The 16,918-nt window shown below is 40.1% G+C and overlaps 1 protein-coding gene across 10 annotated transcripts in view; it reads left to right on the top strand.

Moving 5' to 3' along the window:
• CEP70 (centrosomal protein 70) overlaps window positions 1-16,918 on the top strand; it is a 140,752-nt gene that overhangs the window by 29,474 nt on the left and 94,360 nt on the right. For 9 of the 10 annotated variants that reach the window (XM_023736015.1, XM_023736012.1, XM_023736013.1 and 6 more), the window contains 2 exons: window positions 4,888-5,057; window positions 13,219-13,275. In XM_023736015.1, the coding sequence (XP_023591783.1) occupies window positions 4,888-5,057; window positions 13,219-13,275 (227 nt within the window). The remainder of the gene's footprint in view (window positions 1-4,887; window positions 5,058-13,218; window positions 13,276-16,918) is intronic. The other variant, XM_023736011.1, reaches the window with a different exon arrangement.

Here is a 16,918-nt window from a genome sequence, read left to right as displayed (position 1 = left end):
GTTTCCCTATTTTCAGTGTTTTAGCTTTGATTTACTTTTGTGACTTCCCTATCTGGGTTGATATCTGGTTGCTCTGTCCTGTGTTCTAGTCTTGGATTGTTATTTGATGTTACGGTTTTCTAACTGGAGGACTCCCTTTAGTATTTCCTGTAATTTTGGTTTGGTTTTTGTAAATTCCCTAAACTTCTGTTTATCTGGAAATGCCCTAATTTTGCCATCATATTTGAGGGACAGTTTTGCTGGAGATATAATTCTTGGCTGGCAGTTTTTTTCTTCAAGGCTTTGTATATATTATCCCATTGCCTTCTTGCCTGCATGATTTCTGCTGAGTAGTCCGAGCTTATTGTTATTGACTCGTCTTTGTAGATGACTTTTTGTTTATCTCTAGCCGCTCTTAAAATTCTCTCTTTATCTTTAGTTTTGGCAAATTTTATTAGTTTATGTCTTGGTGACTTTCTTTTGGGATCTACCTTCTGTGGGGTTCGATGAGCATACTGGATAGATATCTTGTCATCTTTCACGATATCAGGGAAGTTTTCTGCCAATAAATCTTCCACAATTCTGTCTGTATTTTCTGTTGTCCTCGCCTGTTCTGGTACTCCAATCACTTCGGTTATTCCTTTTGATAGAGTCCCACATAATTCTTAGGGTTTTTTCATTTTTTTAAATCCTATATCTGATTTTTCCTTAAATAAGTTGGTGTCAAGTGCTTCATCTTCAATCTCACTAATTCTTACTTCCATTGCCTCGATTCTGCTCCTATGACTTTCTATTGAGTTGTCTAATTCTGCAATTTTATTGTTAATCTTACGGATTTCTGATTTCTGTCTCTCTGTGGATTCTTGTGGCCTGTCAAATTTGTCATTATGCTCTTCTCTAATTTTTTAATTTCCTCTATTGTGTGTTCTGTGTTTTGCTTAATTTCCTTCCTAATTTCTGGAAGAGTACTGTATATCAGTCTTTTGTATTCTGCCTCCAGTAGTTCGAAGAACTTTTTCTCCTCTGGAAAATTTCTAGATTCTTTATTTTGGGAGTTTGCTGAAGCCATCATGGATTGCCTCTTTATGTGATTTGATGTTGACTGTTGTGTCTGAGCCATCAATACATTATATTTATTTATTTTATGTTTGCTTACTGTGCCCTAGCTTCTTGTTTTGTTTTGATATGCCCAAATAGGCTGCTCATATGAGAAAGGTATACGGTGCTCTGAGAGCCTAAAGTAGGGGCTATAACCTAGTCGGTAAGGTTCCCTTAGGAAGTGGCAAGTAGTAGTTGCTTAGGTAAAAGAAAACAATTAAAAAAGAAAAAAGAAAAACCATTGCTGTCGAGTGGATTCCAACTCATAGTGACCCTATAGGACAGAGTAGAACTGCCTCATAGGGTTTCCAAGGGGAGCTGGTGGATTCGAACTGTCGACCTTTTAGTTAGCAGCCAAGCTCTTAACCGCTGCACCACCAGGGTTCCAGGTACTCTAGGCAGAGGCAACAGTACTTATAAAGGGAACAAGACAAGTACAGAGATAAAACAGGGCCAGTACAGTTGAAGCAAAGTGAAGGGGAGCATGGAGCAAAATGAGGCTAGGAAGTAGTAGTGACCAGGCCCTTCAGGACTTCGTAGGCCCATGTTAAGGAGTTTTGTCTTCATTTTAAAATCAATAGGAAGTTACTGAGTGGATTTAAGCAAGTTGGAGGAATAAGGGACAAGGATGTGGGTGACGGGATCAAATTTGCCTTTACATTTTAAAAGATCACTTTAGTTGTAGTGTAGGGAATGAGTTGGAGGGGAGTCATAGTGGATATGGATAGACCAGTTAGGAGAATATTGCAATGGTACGGATAAGAGATGATGGGAGCTTATATAGCAGGATGGTGGTTGTGAAGATGCTAAGAAGTGAACAGATTTGAAAGAGATCTAGAATTGCTATAGATTTTTTTTTTTGGTAATATGGCAGTATCTATTAAAAAAGCAAACACATATAAATTAACCTGGCAGTGTCACTTTGGAAAATGCATCCAGTAGAAATACAAGCTGTAATACTAAGGAATACATGTATAGGAATATTTACTGTAGCAGTATTTGTGATGGCAAAAAACTTGAAACAACATGAGTATCCATAAACATGAAAATGGTTGAATAAATCTGGTGCTTCTAGATTCCATATTCTATGGACTATCAATACATCTGTCAAAAAATAAGTGAGCCTGGCTACCACCAATGACCGCCCTTACAGGGAACACAACAGAGAATCCCTGATGGATCAGGGGGAGGGTGGGATGCAGAACTCAAATTCTAGTAAAAAGACCAGACTTACTGGTCTGACTGAGACTGGAGGAACCCTGGAAAGCACGGCCCCTGCATTGCCAGCCCAGTACTAAAACAGTTCCCAACACCAACTCTTCAGCCAGAGATTGGACTGGACTGTGGGACATAAAATGATACTCTTGAAGAGTGTGCTTCTTAGCTCAAGTAGATACATGAGACTAAATGGGCAGCTTCTGTCCAGAGGTGAGATGAGCAGGCAGAGAGGGTTAGGAGCTGGTTGAATGGACATGGGAAATCAGAGGTGGAAGGAGGAGTGTGCTGTCACAGTATAGCGGGAGCAATTAGGATCACATAAGAATGTATGTATAAATTTTTGTATGAGAGACTAACTTGAAATGTAAACTTTCACTTAAACTACAATAATTAAAAAAAATAAGTGAGAGGCTACTCTGAAGCTTCTGTGGACACAGGTTTCACTTCCTGCTGTGGCATGAGGTAATAACCTTTTCTCCATATTCAGCACCTCATAAATATGTGCCTTTTTTTTCACTTTAAAGATGAGGAAACTGAGGCTCAAAGAGGTTAGGTCATAAATGTTGCCAATATTTATCGAACATTTTCTGTGCTCCAAGCACCATTCTAAGCACTGTACAGATTCATTTGTTCCTCTGAATAACTGTGAACAAAACGTTATCTCCCTTTTCAAGATGGGAAGAATGGGGCATGGAGAGGCCAGGGGACTTGGTCAAGGTCACACACTTAATAAGAAGGAGAATTAGGTTGGTGCCCATATTATCTGACTCTAGCATTCGTGCCCCTAACTGCCCTGTTCCACATCTCAGGAGTAGGCTGCTCAAAGTTTTGTAGTTAACTTACAGATAGCAGTGTGATGGCACCTATGTCACTTGATCACAGAGGCCCCTGCCCAGCTTCTAGGGCAGGGATGAGACAAGGCAGAGATAAATGCCAGGTGCAACTGATGGTTACTGGGAGATGACATGGTGCTGGAAGCTGAGTCCCCCTTCTCCCCTGAGGGCTTCTAAGTCTCAGTACACTTGATACTTGTGGCAGGTGAACATGTGCTTAGACATAGGTGCGCAATTCTAAAAGGGGCATGTCTTAGTAATGCCCAGGCCAGATGGGGAGGGGATTCTCAGAGAACTTTATAAAAGTGTAGTTAATAATAACGGTGATGGTGCTAACAATAATGATGAAGAGGAAAAATTAATCTATTAAAATTATTCTGATGAATTAAACTTTTAACAGACTTTAGTACATTGTTGTTCTTCACTGATTAAAGCTTTTTAGAGGCTAGAGGTTTAAAATGTTTTTCTAATTCTAAATATTAATACATACTTATTGGAGAAATTTTAGAACGTAAAGAAAAGCATAACTATAAAAAAAAATAAGATAGACCTTTTTTATCAAGTTGGAGGAATGTCCTGTTGTGTATGGTATGAAAACTCCACCCTTACCCCACCCCCCGATATATGAGTAAATTAGTATTACCATATACTTGTATAAGCTTGGAGAAAGGAGTGCAACGATAACAGCAGGCTGTTAAGGATCTGTTCTGTTGGGGTTAGGGACATCGAAAAGTAGACCCTGAGTCTGGTTTTAGACACATGGAGGTGAAGTGCTTTGGGATATTAAAGGGAGATATCACATAAGCAGTTGGTCTGAAGTGCAGAAATGTCTGAGCTGGGGATGAATATAGGAATTATCTGAGTATAGTGGTAATTTAAGCTATTGACATGGATGAAAATATAGGTTGAGTGTAGAGTTCCCAAGGAACTTTAACATTTTATGGCTGGACAGAGAATGAGCTTACAAAGGACACCTAGATTTAGAAGCCAGAGAATAAGGGAAAACCAGACAAGATAAGGGAAGAGAGTGTCCAAGATTTATGCTTATTCCTTTTTATAAACCTTGGGGTAAATATTGATTATTTCTTCATGTTAACTTCCTAGTTGTCGACTTACTATGAGTTTGTAGTCTCCCACATTGCATGAATGCCTAAGTTGACTATATCACTGGCAATCCTGAATTATTGCTAATTTAGGAATTTTAATTTTAATTCCTGGTTCTTTATAACATCTTTAATATTGATCCCTTCCTGATTGTTTATAGAGATTTTGAGTTCCGGTACTGATTATGGAACCCCTGGGTGGTGCAGATGGTTAATTTACTCAGCTCCTAGCCGAAAGGTTGGAGGTTTGAGTCCACCCAGAGGCACCTCAGAAGAAAGGTCTGGTGATCTACTTCCAAAAAATTCGGCCATTGAAAACCTTATGGAGCATAGTTCTACTCTGACACGTGTGGGGTTGCCATGAATCAGAGTCGACTCTACAGGAACTGGTTTTTCACTGATTATGACACTTTGAATGTCTGCAATTACAAACTACACTTTCCCCATTTTACACCTATTTTACTTGTTAAAGTTTTGAGGTTTGTGGTATATTAATGTTTCTGGAGCTTGCACCCGTTTACAAAGAGCTGCAGTATTGAAGTTCTTGAATGAAACAGCTAGATGGAAATTGTGAAGATGTCTGTGTATATTGTTAGAACAGCATGTCCTGGATGTATATACATATCTTAATTATAGGTTTTCAAAATTTCTTACAGGCGAAATGCCAGCGTTACGAGAAAAAGCAAATGGAGCAACAAGAGACTATTGCTTCTTTGCAAAAGAATATCTGTAGATTAACACAGGAGGAAGAAGAGCGCATTGTCACTCAAAACAGAGTGTTTGCCTATCTCTGTAAAAGAGTTCCTCATAGTGTTTTGGATAGACAGTAAGTTTCCTATAAGTTGCTATGTAGCTGTATATATCATGTTTTTGTTTTTTACTGATTTCATCTTTGGGGTAGTAGTACGTCTTATAAACTAGAGGGGTCTTCCTCCCCTTCTTTTTTTCCCCCATGTTATTGACTTGTTGAAGAAACTGTAAGTTGTCTTGGAGAAGATCCCACATTCTAGATTTTTCTGTTTACTTCCTCATCATTTAATTTATTCTGTCTCCCATATTGCCTGGGAGTTAGTGCTCAATTTAAGTTCTAGTATTTTTGGTAGAATACTTCATAGGTGGTACTGTGTGCTTCATATTTTAACATCTCTGGAGGCATGTAATGTCTAGTTGACCCACTGGTAGGGATGCTAAGATTGATCTGGGGTTTAAATGGTAACAGTCTGATCATTCCATTTTCAAATTCCCCATCATCCTTTCCTTTAATGGTTTTACCCATTGATGATCTTCCAAAATGGTGATTTTTATTTCTGCCATGCCTTTTTTTTTTTGCTGCAATTCTGTAAAAAGAACTTTTCCTTATCAATTAAGTTCTTTTTGGTTGTCTCACTGGTTTGTTACAGAAAGTTAGGATAAATACTCAGTTCTTTCCCTTTTTATTTTCTAAATTTTATTTATTTTTTTGTTATTGTTGAGAATATACACAGCAAAACATGCACCAGTTCATAGACTACACAATACTGGAGAAGCCAGCACAACTTGTCCAAGGCAAGTCATGGAAGCTCCATAGACATCCAGACTCCCTGAGGGACTGAATTGCTGGGCTGAGGGCTGTAGGGACCATGGTCTCAGGGAACATCTAGCTCTATTGCCTTAACATAGTTTATAAAGAAAATGTTCTACATTCTACTTTGGTGAGTAGCATCTGGGGTCTTAAAAGCCTGTGAGCAGCCGTCTAAGATACTTCACTGGTCTTACCCCTTCGAGGGCAAGGGAGAATGAAGAAAACTAAAGATACAAAGGAAAGATTAGCCCAAAGGGCTGATGGACCACAACTACCATGGCGTTCACCATACTGAGTCCAGTACAACTAGATGGTGCCCAGCTACCACCACTGACTGCTCTGACAGGGATCACAATTGAGAGTCCCAGACAGAGGTAGAGAAAAATGTAGAACAAAATTCTAACTTACAAAAAATGACCAGACTTACTGGCCTGACAGAGACTGGAGAAACCCTGAGAGTATGGCCCTGGGACACCTTTTTAGCTCAGTAATGAAAGCACTCCGGAAGTTCACCCTTCAGCCAAAGATTAGATAGGCCCATAAAACAAAATGAGACTAAAGGGGCACACGAGCCCAGGGGCAAGGACTAGAAGGCAGGAGGGGACAGGAAAGCTAGTAATAGGGAACCCAAGGTCGAGAAGGGAGAGTGTTGACATGTCATGGGGTTGTTAACCAATGTCATAAAACAATATGTGTACTAACTTTTTAATGCGAAGCTAGTTTATTCTGTAAACCTTCATCTAAAGTACAATTAAAACAAAACACCAATTCAACAGTTTCTACCTCTACAATTTAGTGACATTGATTGTTCTTCGAGTTGTACAACCATTCTTGCCCTCCTTTTTTGAGTTGTTCCCTCATTAACATAAACTTGCTGCCTGCTAAGGTTCCTATCTAAACTTTCAAGTTGCTGTTGTCAATTTGATCCCATACAGATAGTTCTTAAAACAAGGCAGACCTTTTTTTACTAGTTAAGCTAAACTATGGTTCATTTTTAAGAAGACTTCAGGGAATATTTTGGTTTAACGAGTCACCCTCATTCTTGAAGGATGGTTTCACTGGATACAGTATTCTTGGTTGACAGTTTTTTTTCTTTCAGCACTTTAAATATCTCATTCCATTGTCTTCTGGCCTCCAATGTTTCTGAGGAAAAAATTGACATTTAATCTTATTAGGGATCATTTCTATGTGGCTGTTTGCTTCTCTCTCACTGCTTTCAGGATTCTCTGTCTTCAATTTTTGAGAGCCTGACTGTGATGTATCTTGGTGTAGATCTCTTTGGGTTTATCCTGCTTGAGGTTCTTTGAGCTTCTTAGATTTGTAGATTCATGTCCTTTGTTAGATTGGGGAAATTTATGTCATTATTTCTTCAAATATCCTTTCTGTCTCTTTCTCTCATCTTCTGCTGGAATTTCCGTGTTACGTATATTAGGTCTCTTGTTTTCCCATAATTCCATTAAACTGTGCTCAGCCTTCTTGAACCTCCATTCTTGTTCTTCAGTGTCTGCAGTTTTAACTATCTTATCCTCTAATTTGCTGATTCTTTCTTCTGTCAGGTTAAATCTGTTGGTAAGTCCTTCTGTTGTGTTTCTCACTTCAGTTATTGTCCCTTTCCGGTGCAATATCTCTTTTTTTAGATCCTCATTTTCTTCTTGCATTGTTTTCCTTATTTCTTTTAGCTGTTTGTCTCTGTTTAGCCTTAGTTCTTTAATTATGTTTAATGTTGTTGTATTATATTCTTCCATTTTTTTTTCATTGTTTGGTCATCCCTAGATGCACTTTCACTCCCTTTGTCGTGTTCATTTGGATGGGCTATTGTTTCTCTATTCTTTGTGTTTTTTTTATTTTGTTGGGGGATTGGAATTTTCAGGGATGTTAACTTTCTCAGTTTGCCAGTATTTGATGTTTTTGCCGGCACTATTTTCTGCAAGAAATTCTTAGAGGGGCAGAGCCTTCGGCCTTTGCTTACCATTTCCCCTTCCTCTCTGTGATAGCTCCTCCTCCCTCCCTGGTTTAATTGGCATTCGAAAGTTCCAGATCTCATTTTTCAACTTTCAGTGTCTCCCAAACATACCAGAGAACACACTGTGGTCAAACTGCCCACTAGTGGACACCACCACTCAGGCAAGAAGTCATGTGTTAATCAATCTGTCCACCAGCAGGTACAGTCCCCTCTGTCTGGTTATTACTCACTCCTTCCCTTCTCTGTTTCTGCACTCTCATTTTTTAGTCAGAAAACCCACACTGAGCAAGCCCTCTTTGTGGTTGGATGTTGCCCTACAGTTTCGCCCAAGGTTTCCTTCCCTCCTCTGTGGGGGCTCATTATATCTGAACTGGCATTCAGGGGAAGCACAGACAGAATTTCCTCCTTTTCAGGAGGAGTAGTGGCCGGCATTCTCCAGAAGGACCTCTAAGAGATCTGTCTTACTGGTTTCAGAGCCCCAGTGGCCCTGTGGTTATAGGGGGAGCAGTCTCAACTTCCTGACTCCACTGTATGGAACCTTCTGTAGGAGTTTGTATCAATCTAGCAGCTGACAGTTACTGGTTGGGGGAGGGATAGTCACACTCTGAACGGACTCCCAGGAAGGTCTTCCTTGTTGCTATCAGAGCTTGCTCTGTATGTTGGCTGTGGGTGTAGCCTCCACTCAAGATGCCTGCTTCCTAGCACACAGCAGCCTCAGTCAGCAGTCCTCAGCACTGACTGTAAGGGGAAGTAGACAGACCCAAACTGATCCATAGGTAGGTCTGTTCTGTTGGTTTCAGAGGCCTGAGCTATGGGGTGTGCAGGGAGGCCAGTAGAGTGTTTACTATGGAAGCAGACTCCACTGCACAGGCCTTCTGTTGAAATTTGCAGTAGCTTGCAGTTGACAGTGTCTGGGTTGGGGAGGTGCTGGCACACTCCAAGCAGATCTCTGGGGAGTTCGCCTTGTTGATTTTAGGGCAGAAGCTTGAGGTCCTTCTCTTTGTACAGGCAGGGGCTGTGGTGCTTAGGGACTCAGACTCTTCTTCTGGGGCCACTACTCCAGTTCACAGCAGCTGGTGGTCTGCATGGCTGAGGGAGGGACAGGGACGGTGGGAGAAGCGACTTTCTTACCGTATGTGACTCATTATTGATTTGTTGATTGCTGCCTGTCTGCAGTTCCCCACTACTTTCCTCTGCTCCCTGATTCAGAGTACCTCAAAGCAGAGCATCATTTCCTTGTTGTATTTTTGGGGGAGGGTTGGAATGATGGTTTGTTTATGCTGCCATCTTCCCATAATTTTTCCAGTTCTTTCCCTTTAATTCCTCTCTTTAGAGTAAGAAGTTGGTGCTCTAATGCTCTCCAGTAATAAGCAATGTTTTTTGTTTTGGTCTTACATCTTTTTGACCCAACACTGAGGCCATCCTATACATTTCTTACTTAGCGATCTTCTGAGGAATGGAACCAGATATTTGCTAAAAATAATATTAAACATTTGAAGTTAATTAAATTAAAGTTAACTAATTACTCAGATATTCCTCAAAAGAGCTCTGGTTCCTTTTAGTGAGGAATGATATTTAGAGACCACAATTTGCATGCTGGGTTTGCTTATTGTTATTAGGTTGTCGTTGCTTCTAGGACGTTTAGTGGAAAGAACTAGGAACTGTATATTTCTGGGGGAAAACATCAGTAGTCATTACTGATTTTTCCTGTTGAAGTTAACATAACAGAGATTTTTATTTAAACTCTTTGGTTTTACATTTGTATCTCTGAAAATCTTTATTCCTAAAAACAATATCATAATTATTCGCTTTATTTTATAATATATATAGTTTGAAAATAGTATCAGTATTACTACTAATAGTGAGACTTCTAAATGAAATTTAAATTTCTTTACAATTCCATTTGATCTTAACTATATTCTGCTGTAGATACATTTAAAATAGAATATTCTAAAATCTCTAGAAATACTTCTTTTCTCTGTGTTTGTGCGACCAAATTAATACACAGTTAGATTTGTTTTAACTTATTTTCAATTTTTAGGAATTACTATTTATTTACTTTTGAATAGTCAAAAGCCAAAACTAATTATTTATATTCAGAGAAGTTATGTTTTCATTCCTATTCTCTCTACCCTAATCCTTACTTCCCCTATAGGTAATGAATTTTAAATTTTTATTGTTATTTTTAGCAAATACAAGCACTATGGATGTTAGACTCATGTTCCTCCTTCTTTTATAAAAGGTAGCACCTTGCTTTTTTTAACCTAACAGTATGAAGTGGTTATATTTTTACTAGTCTTATGTATTTACATAGTAGGTTAGGTGTTTACTAATTAGGCATTTCTGTTTTACTGTCACAGTAAATGGGGAGTGAAATATAAATTTAAAAAAGTTAAAACTAACTTTCGATTATTTTGATGATTGAGAGATAATACATATTTACGTATATAGGTGGTCTTCCTTTGGAAGGAAGTGCAAAGACAAAAACTTCAGTTCATAATAAAATAACAAAAATATAACTAGAAATTGGTGTGAATAAATAAACAAAGAGGGAAGCAAAGAAAGAAAAATAGGAGGAGTAAAGAAGAAGAAAAAGAATGAGAGACAGAGACAGTTAAGAGTGGGAGCAAGAAGGGTGTGAGAAAGATGGGGAAAATGAAAAAAAGAAAATACAGTCAATATAAGTAAGTGAGAGGACAAGAAAAAGAGAAGCATTGAGAGAACTTGCCATAGAGCAGATGAAGTTAAGCTAATACAGGTATGAATTTGGCTGATGGGTCAGAGAGTCTCCACTCTGCTTGATTTTTAATAAAGCAAATTTTTGGTTTGAGACACTGAACTTGAAAATTGTGAATTAACCCTATTTGGAATAGATGAACTGTAGCCACTACAGACTTTGTCAAAAGTTACAAAGGCAGTGAGCTAAGTAAAATAGGGGACACACACATGAGTTAAATCATGATTGCTGCATTCACAGACCTGAGTCTATTTGGGTAGACGTACACGTACTCAGGTAAGTAAAATGTAAGGTAGATAGTGGTATGTGCTGTAATGGTGAGGCAGTAGGATATTAAGTGGGTATGGCAGGAGAGATTAATTTCCATTGAGCGAGGTGGGAATGACCATAAAGGCTTCATGAAAGAGATAACTTTTAAGCCAAACTATTAGGAATCGACTTGACTGCAGTGGATTGGTTGGTTGGTTATTAGGAACCCTAAGATTTTAATAGGCGGAGGTGAGGGAAAGAGTATTTCAGTAAGAGAAGTATGGTGGCAGGAAGACAATGTATTTGGGAGTGGCAAGTAGTCCAAGAGATGTGAAGCATAGGATGCATGAGATGATGGGAAGAGTCTTAAGACACAAGATGGAAGGAAAGGTGTGCTGGAACTTTGAGGGCTTTAAACTCCAGGCTGAAGAGTTTGGGTTCTATTTTCCATGTAGCAGTGGGGGAAAAATCCAGGATTTCTGAGCAAAGAAACTAAACTTGAAGACAGAAACACCAGTTCATAATCAGTTGTAATGGTCTAGGGGAGAGATAATGAAGACCTGAACTAGGACCAAAAGAAAGATACCACAGAGATGGACAGGATTTAATCACTGACTGGTTGTAGATGTTGACAGGAGGGGAGGAATCAAAGATAGCCACCATATTTCAAGCTAGGTTTAGGGGGAATGGGAAGGGAAGATGATAAATTCATTTATGGACATGTTCTTGGGCACCTTCAGCTCAGCCATGTGGAGATGTTAGGCCTGCAGCAAGATGGGTTGAACTCCAGAGAACCTCCAAATTTCAGGTAGAAAAAGAAGAGGCAGACAAGGAGTTATGTTTACGAGTGTCAGGAGAACCAAGGAACAAGAATGTTTCAAGAAGGAGAGTCTGGACAGAAATGTTACATGCTGCCTCATCACTTTACTTGTTTGCCTTCCCAATGTCTTCTTTGCTTGGAATCTCCATTACTTGACACATAATAAGTCTTTCCTAAAAGTTTATTGAAAGTGGTAGGTAACAATCACTCAGAATGAATGAAGTTTGCTATGAAGGAGGAGATAGAAATGGAATGGTAGCATAAGGGGGAAGCAGGTGGTGAGAGAGTTTGTGTATGATATAAGGAAGACTGAAGCATATTTTCAGGATAATGTGAAAGCTGATATATGCTGGGATGGGGAAAGGTTGAAGAGAAACAGAACAATCCATATTACAAGCACAACTGGATGAGTTAGCTCTGAAAAAGAGGGTGGCTAGGTAATATTATTCCAAGACAGAAGGGAACAGTTTCTTCAAGAATAACATATGAAAGTGTAGTGTTATTTTTAGTTTTATCTCATAATTTTTTTAATTCTCAAATTAATACATATATGCTCATAAAAATTTGAATAATATAGAAGTGTATAAAGTAAAATGTTATGGACCTACTTACCCTTGCTAATTCCCATGCCCCAGAGAATAACCACTCTCAGCAGTTTCGTGTGTATCCTCCCTAGTGTTTTTCAATAGGAGTACTGTTGGCATTTTGGGTGGGACAGGTCTTCACTGTGTAGGGCTGTTGTGTTCACTGATGAACTTTTAGCATCCTGTTCCCCCACCTCTAGTCAATGTGACAACCAACTCTGCCCTCCAGATACCCCTAGGTTATGGTATTATCCCCCAGTAAAGAACTTGTAGTGTTCTTTTTCAGTGCATTTACAAATTCACACGTGATTTTTCTTTTCCCCTTTTTTAAAAACAAAACTAGAGTGATCCTTTACATTTGGTTAGGGAGCCCTGGTGGCACGGTGTTTAAAATACTTAGCTGCTAACCGGAAGGTCAGTGGTTTGAACCCAGCAGCCGCTCCGCAGGAGAAAGATGTGGCAGTCTGCTTCAATAAGATTACAGCCTTGGAAATCTTATGAGGGCAATTCTGCTCTGTCATATAGGGTCACTATGAGTCAGAATTGACTCGACGGCTACAGTTTACATTTGGTTATGCAGCATTAACTTTTTCCCTCAGCAGTCCTTATTAGGATATACAAATTTACATCACTTCTTTTAATGCTGCATAATTTTCTATAGTGTGGATCTGCCAGTACTTATTTAACTTTTCCCCTGTTGAAGGACATTTAAATTGTTTCTGGCTTTCCACTCTTATATACAATGGTGCAGTGAACAACTTTTTACATATTGAGTTGCACCCTTGGGCAAATATTTCTGTGGGAGAGATTGCTAGAGGTTAGAACTGTTGGGACACGGAAAATATGTATTTAATATGTTGAGGGAGAAAGTTTGTTGTTATTTTAAAACCTATACTTTGTAATTATGACATAGTATAATACTTGCTTCTATCAATAATCATTTAATTTTTAAAAACCTACCAGGTAGTCCTTTATTACTTTTATCACTGTAATTCGAAATTATGTAGAGAAAATAGTAGGTGCTCTAATATAGCATTCTGAGAACAAGCCGCACTATCTCTTCTGTTTTCTAGGCTGCTTTGCCTGATTGATTATTATGAATCTAAAATCAGAAAAATACATCAACAAAGGTATGACTAATTCAGTATTATAACTTTTAAAGTTATTAACCAGTTATGTTCCACAGTAAGTTTTTGCAGCCTTTTGAAACTTTTTAAGTATGCTATGAAAAACTACCTACCGTGTCATGATGTTTCTTTCATAAAAATCTTTAAGACTGTATTTTAGTACTTATGTTAAAATTATTGATGTATTTATATTACATATTAATATTAAAGTAATCACAAAAGCACTGGTTACAGCAAAAATGGTATTTTTTATTTGTTGAATTATTATAATTTGTTCTACTGGTGTCATCCAGCCCCTGGATAGTTGTAAGTTTCCACCAAGTGCATAAGATTAGATTAGCTGTATAACACCATGCAACATAATTAGTATGCAGATTTTACACAAGGTAAAGAAAAAATACTGCAGTGAAAAAAATTTACCATATAGATGAAAATACACTTGTCACCTCTGATTAAAGAAGTAGGAGTAAGGAATAACGGTCTTTGGCTAACCTAAAATAGCTAAAGGATATCTAAGGCCAAATAATCTAAAATGTTTAATATGTGATCATGAAAACAGTAGCTATTTTGTTTTCTTGTTTATAGATAGGTAGTTCTTTCAAAAAATAAATATTTGAACACCTGCTTTGTGCCACGTTCTGTTTTAGGTACAGAGGCTTTCACAATAAGCAAAGCAGATAAATTCTCTGCTTTCATGAAGCATACTGTAAAAATGGCATAGGGGCAGCATCTGGCCTCCTCTGACTTAGCTAGTGGGGGAAGGAGAATCAAGATCAACAGCCCAAGACTGATTCCCTATGAGGCAGAGGTCAGACATGCCTCCTCTCTCTGCCATTTTTACCAATTCTGACACCAACTGTACCTCCTATGGCACTCTCTATTTCTGTGCTGGGTTCGGTAATTCATTGCAATGGAACTCACAGACCATACTTACGATTATGGGATTTATTAGAGGAATTAACAGATTACAGTTCAGGCTCAGGAACACTCAGGATACAGTTCTTCCATCAGGACAGCCTCTTCCCAGCCATGTTGCGGGCACATTTCTCTCTGGCCCTCGTCCTCTGCCCTGCTAGGCAAGTGTTAAAAAACTCTTTTAGCTCTGCCGATAAGTGCCCAGAGGCACTCCGCTCCGCCAGTAAGCCTCAGCCCGAAGACACTCAGCTTTCTTGCTCTGTGGGAGGGGAAGCCCACTGCGCCATCTCTTGCCAGTCTCTCTAATCTCTCCTGATCTCTCCTGATGCTGTTTGTCTGCCACTGCATCCCGCTGTCGTCAGTGTTACGGCTCTCTGTCTCCTGGGTCCAAGAGCTTCTCAGTGCAAGGATCCTGGGTCCAAAGGACACACTCTCCACTCCTGACTGTTCGTCTCCTGGCGGTTGTAGGATGTTCTCCTTCTCGCTTCTGGGATGGCTCATTTCAAGCCCAGCAGGATGACAAAACTGACCAATCCCCTTGGTGAGCTACAATTACCCTATTTTCACAGTCCTACCCACTCACTTGGGTGGGAGTTACAAGACTGTGCCTGGAAAGGCCACACAAAAGTGATCCATCACACCACAGGCCACCCCCTGGCTTTTCTAGCCATGGTTCTTTCATACTTGAAGGATAACCTCCCCCTCCCAATCATTTCACCTATCCAAAACAGTCATTAACAATTAGTTCTTCAGTAGGGCAAAAGAGTCCTCAGGGTGAGCCCCATTTTAGATAGCCAGTGTTTAAATTGCCTGTCCCTATCAAACCAGTCCTCTGAGAAGATAAGCATGTTCCTTGGTTTTGAAGAATCTTCTGTTCTGGTTGGAACTTTGAGCATCTGCATCCATAAGCAAAGTCCAGTCCAGAATAAGCCATCAGATTGCAGCAATCTCCACCAGCTCACAGTGTCAAACATCTTTCTCTTCATTTGGTCAGGTTCTGGTCGGCTCATCCCTAGCCATCCAAGCTAGGTCACAATAGGTAGCAGCCTTAGGCTCGAGAGTTCACACACACCTCCTGGCACTTCAGACAGTCCCTTCACACTCTCTCATCCCTGGCCCCCTTGGGCTAGGTCAACAGGTTCCACCCATAAACTTCAGGAGTCCACACAACTCCCTTTACTTCTGACCAGCCGACCCTTCCTCTCTCCCTTATCCCTACCTGCTGTGGGCTAGCTCAGCGAGTACCAATGGCACATGTCCAAACAGCCTGTCTCTTCATTTCTGCGCTTCCCCCACTTGTACTCATGAGTGGATCCAGGTGGTCACCACAGGCGAGCATACCAACCTGTCTACTTGCTGGTCCCCTTTCACCTCCAGTCCTGGAAGGGGGTTCCTTCTGATGAGCACTGACTTTTCCTGTCTGGATGTATCCAATGGCAAACTGCTTGCTCGAAATTCAAACAGTGGAAAAAGTCACTTTTTTTTTTCCCTGCAGGTCATTCAAATGCAAATCTCGTGTTCTCTCAGCAGTTCTAGGTGGTTCTGCATATCTTTTCAAATGCAAATTTCCTGACTCGAAGGGTTCCCATGGGGTCAGACATACACAGGGCTACTGCATTCAAGCAGCCTGGGTTTCTTTGGGCAAATTCTAGGTCCCATTTTAGCATATCCAATCAAGTATTGGCTGAAGGCAGAGTTACACACTCTTTGTAATCTGTAATACCCAGTTTTCATTTCTATCATGCATTCAGCTGTGCTTTACAACACTAGGTAGGAGAAACATTCAATATCCATAGTACATTCAGATAAACACATAACCCTTTTTTAAAACCTTACAGTTTCATCTTCTCTTCCCTACCCTTTAACTATCTTCCCATTCATATGCATATGGCCTTGGGCCTCTGGCTAGATAGAACCAGAAAATCCTGACCCCTATCAATCATCCTGCTTATCTGGCCTTATTGCCCCTGGCCACTCCAGATGTGGCTTTTCAGCCATTACAGGTAAGAACAACCAAAGTAACTAAGAATCAGAGTTTCACTTCCCAAGCCCCTTCGTTCTTTCTCTTACAAAGTCCCAGGTTTTCATGAATCTGGAGCCATTGCAGAGAATCCCACTTCTGACACCAACTGTAAAAATGGCATGGGGGCAGCATCTGACCTCTTCTAACTTTACTAGGGGGCGAGAAAATCAAGATCAACAGCCCAAGGCTGATACCTATGAGGCAGAGGTCAGATATGCCTCTTCTCTCTGCCATTTTTAGCAATTCTGACACCAACCGTCCCTCCTATGGCACTCTTTACTTCTCTGCTGGGTTCGATAATTCATTGCCATGGACACACAGAACTCACAGACCATACTTGGCGATTATGGGATTTATTAGGGAAGTGACAGGTTACAGTTCAGGCTCAGGAACACTCAGGATGCAGTTTTTCCATCAAGACAACCTTTTCCCAGCCATGCTGCAGGCACACCTCTCTCTGGCTTCTGCCCTGTTCAGGCAAGTGTTACGAAGCTCGTTTAGCTCTGCTGATATGTGCCCAGAGGCACCCTACTCCGCCAGTAAGCCTCAGCCCAAAGGCACTCAGCTTTCTTACTCCTTGGGCCAGGAAACCAATTGTACTCTCTCCTGCCAGTCTCTGTTGCTGGTCTGTCCTGCTGGTCTCTCCTGCCGCTGTTGCTCTGCCACCGCTTCCTGCTGTCTTCAGTGTTACAGCTGTCTCCTGAGTCG

The sequence above is a fragment of the Trichechus manatus genome, unplaced genomic scaffold (assembly GCF_000243295.1).
Source record: "Trichechus manatus latirostris isolate Lorelei unplaced genomic scaffold, TriManLat1.0 scaffold00084, whole genome shotgun sequence".
In the NCBI taxonomy this organism is placed as follows: Eukaryota; Metazoa; Chordata; class Mammalia; order Sirenia; family Trichechidae; genus Trichechus; species Trichechus manatus.
The sequence above is the reverse complement of the archived record's forward strand: the minus strand, read 5'-3'. Positions and strand labels throughout refer to the sequence as shown.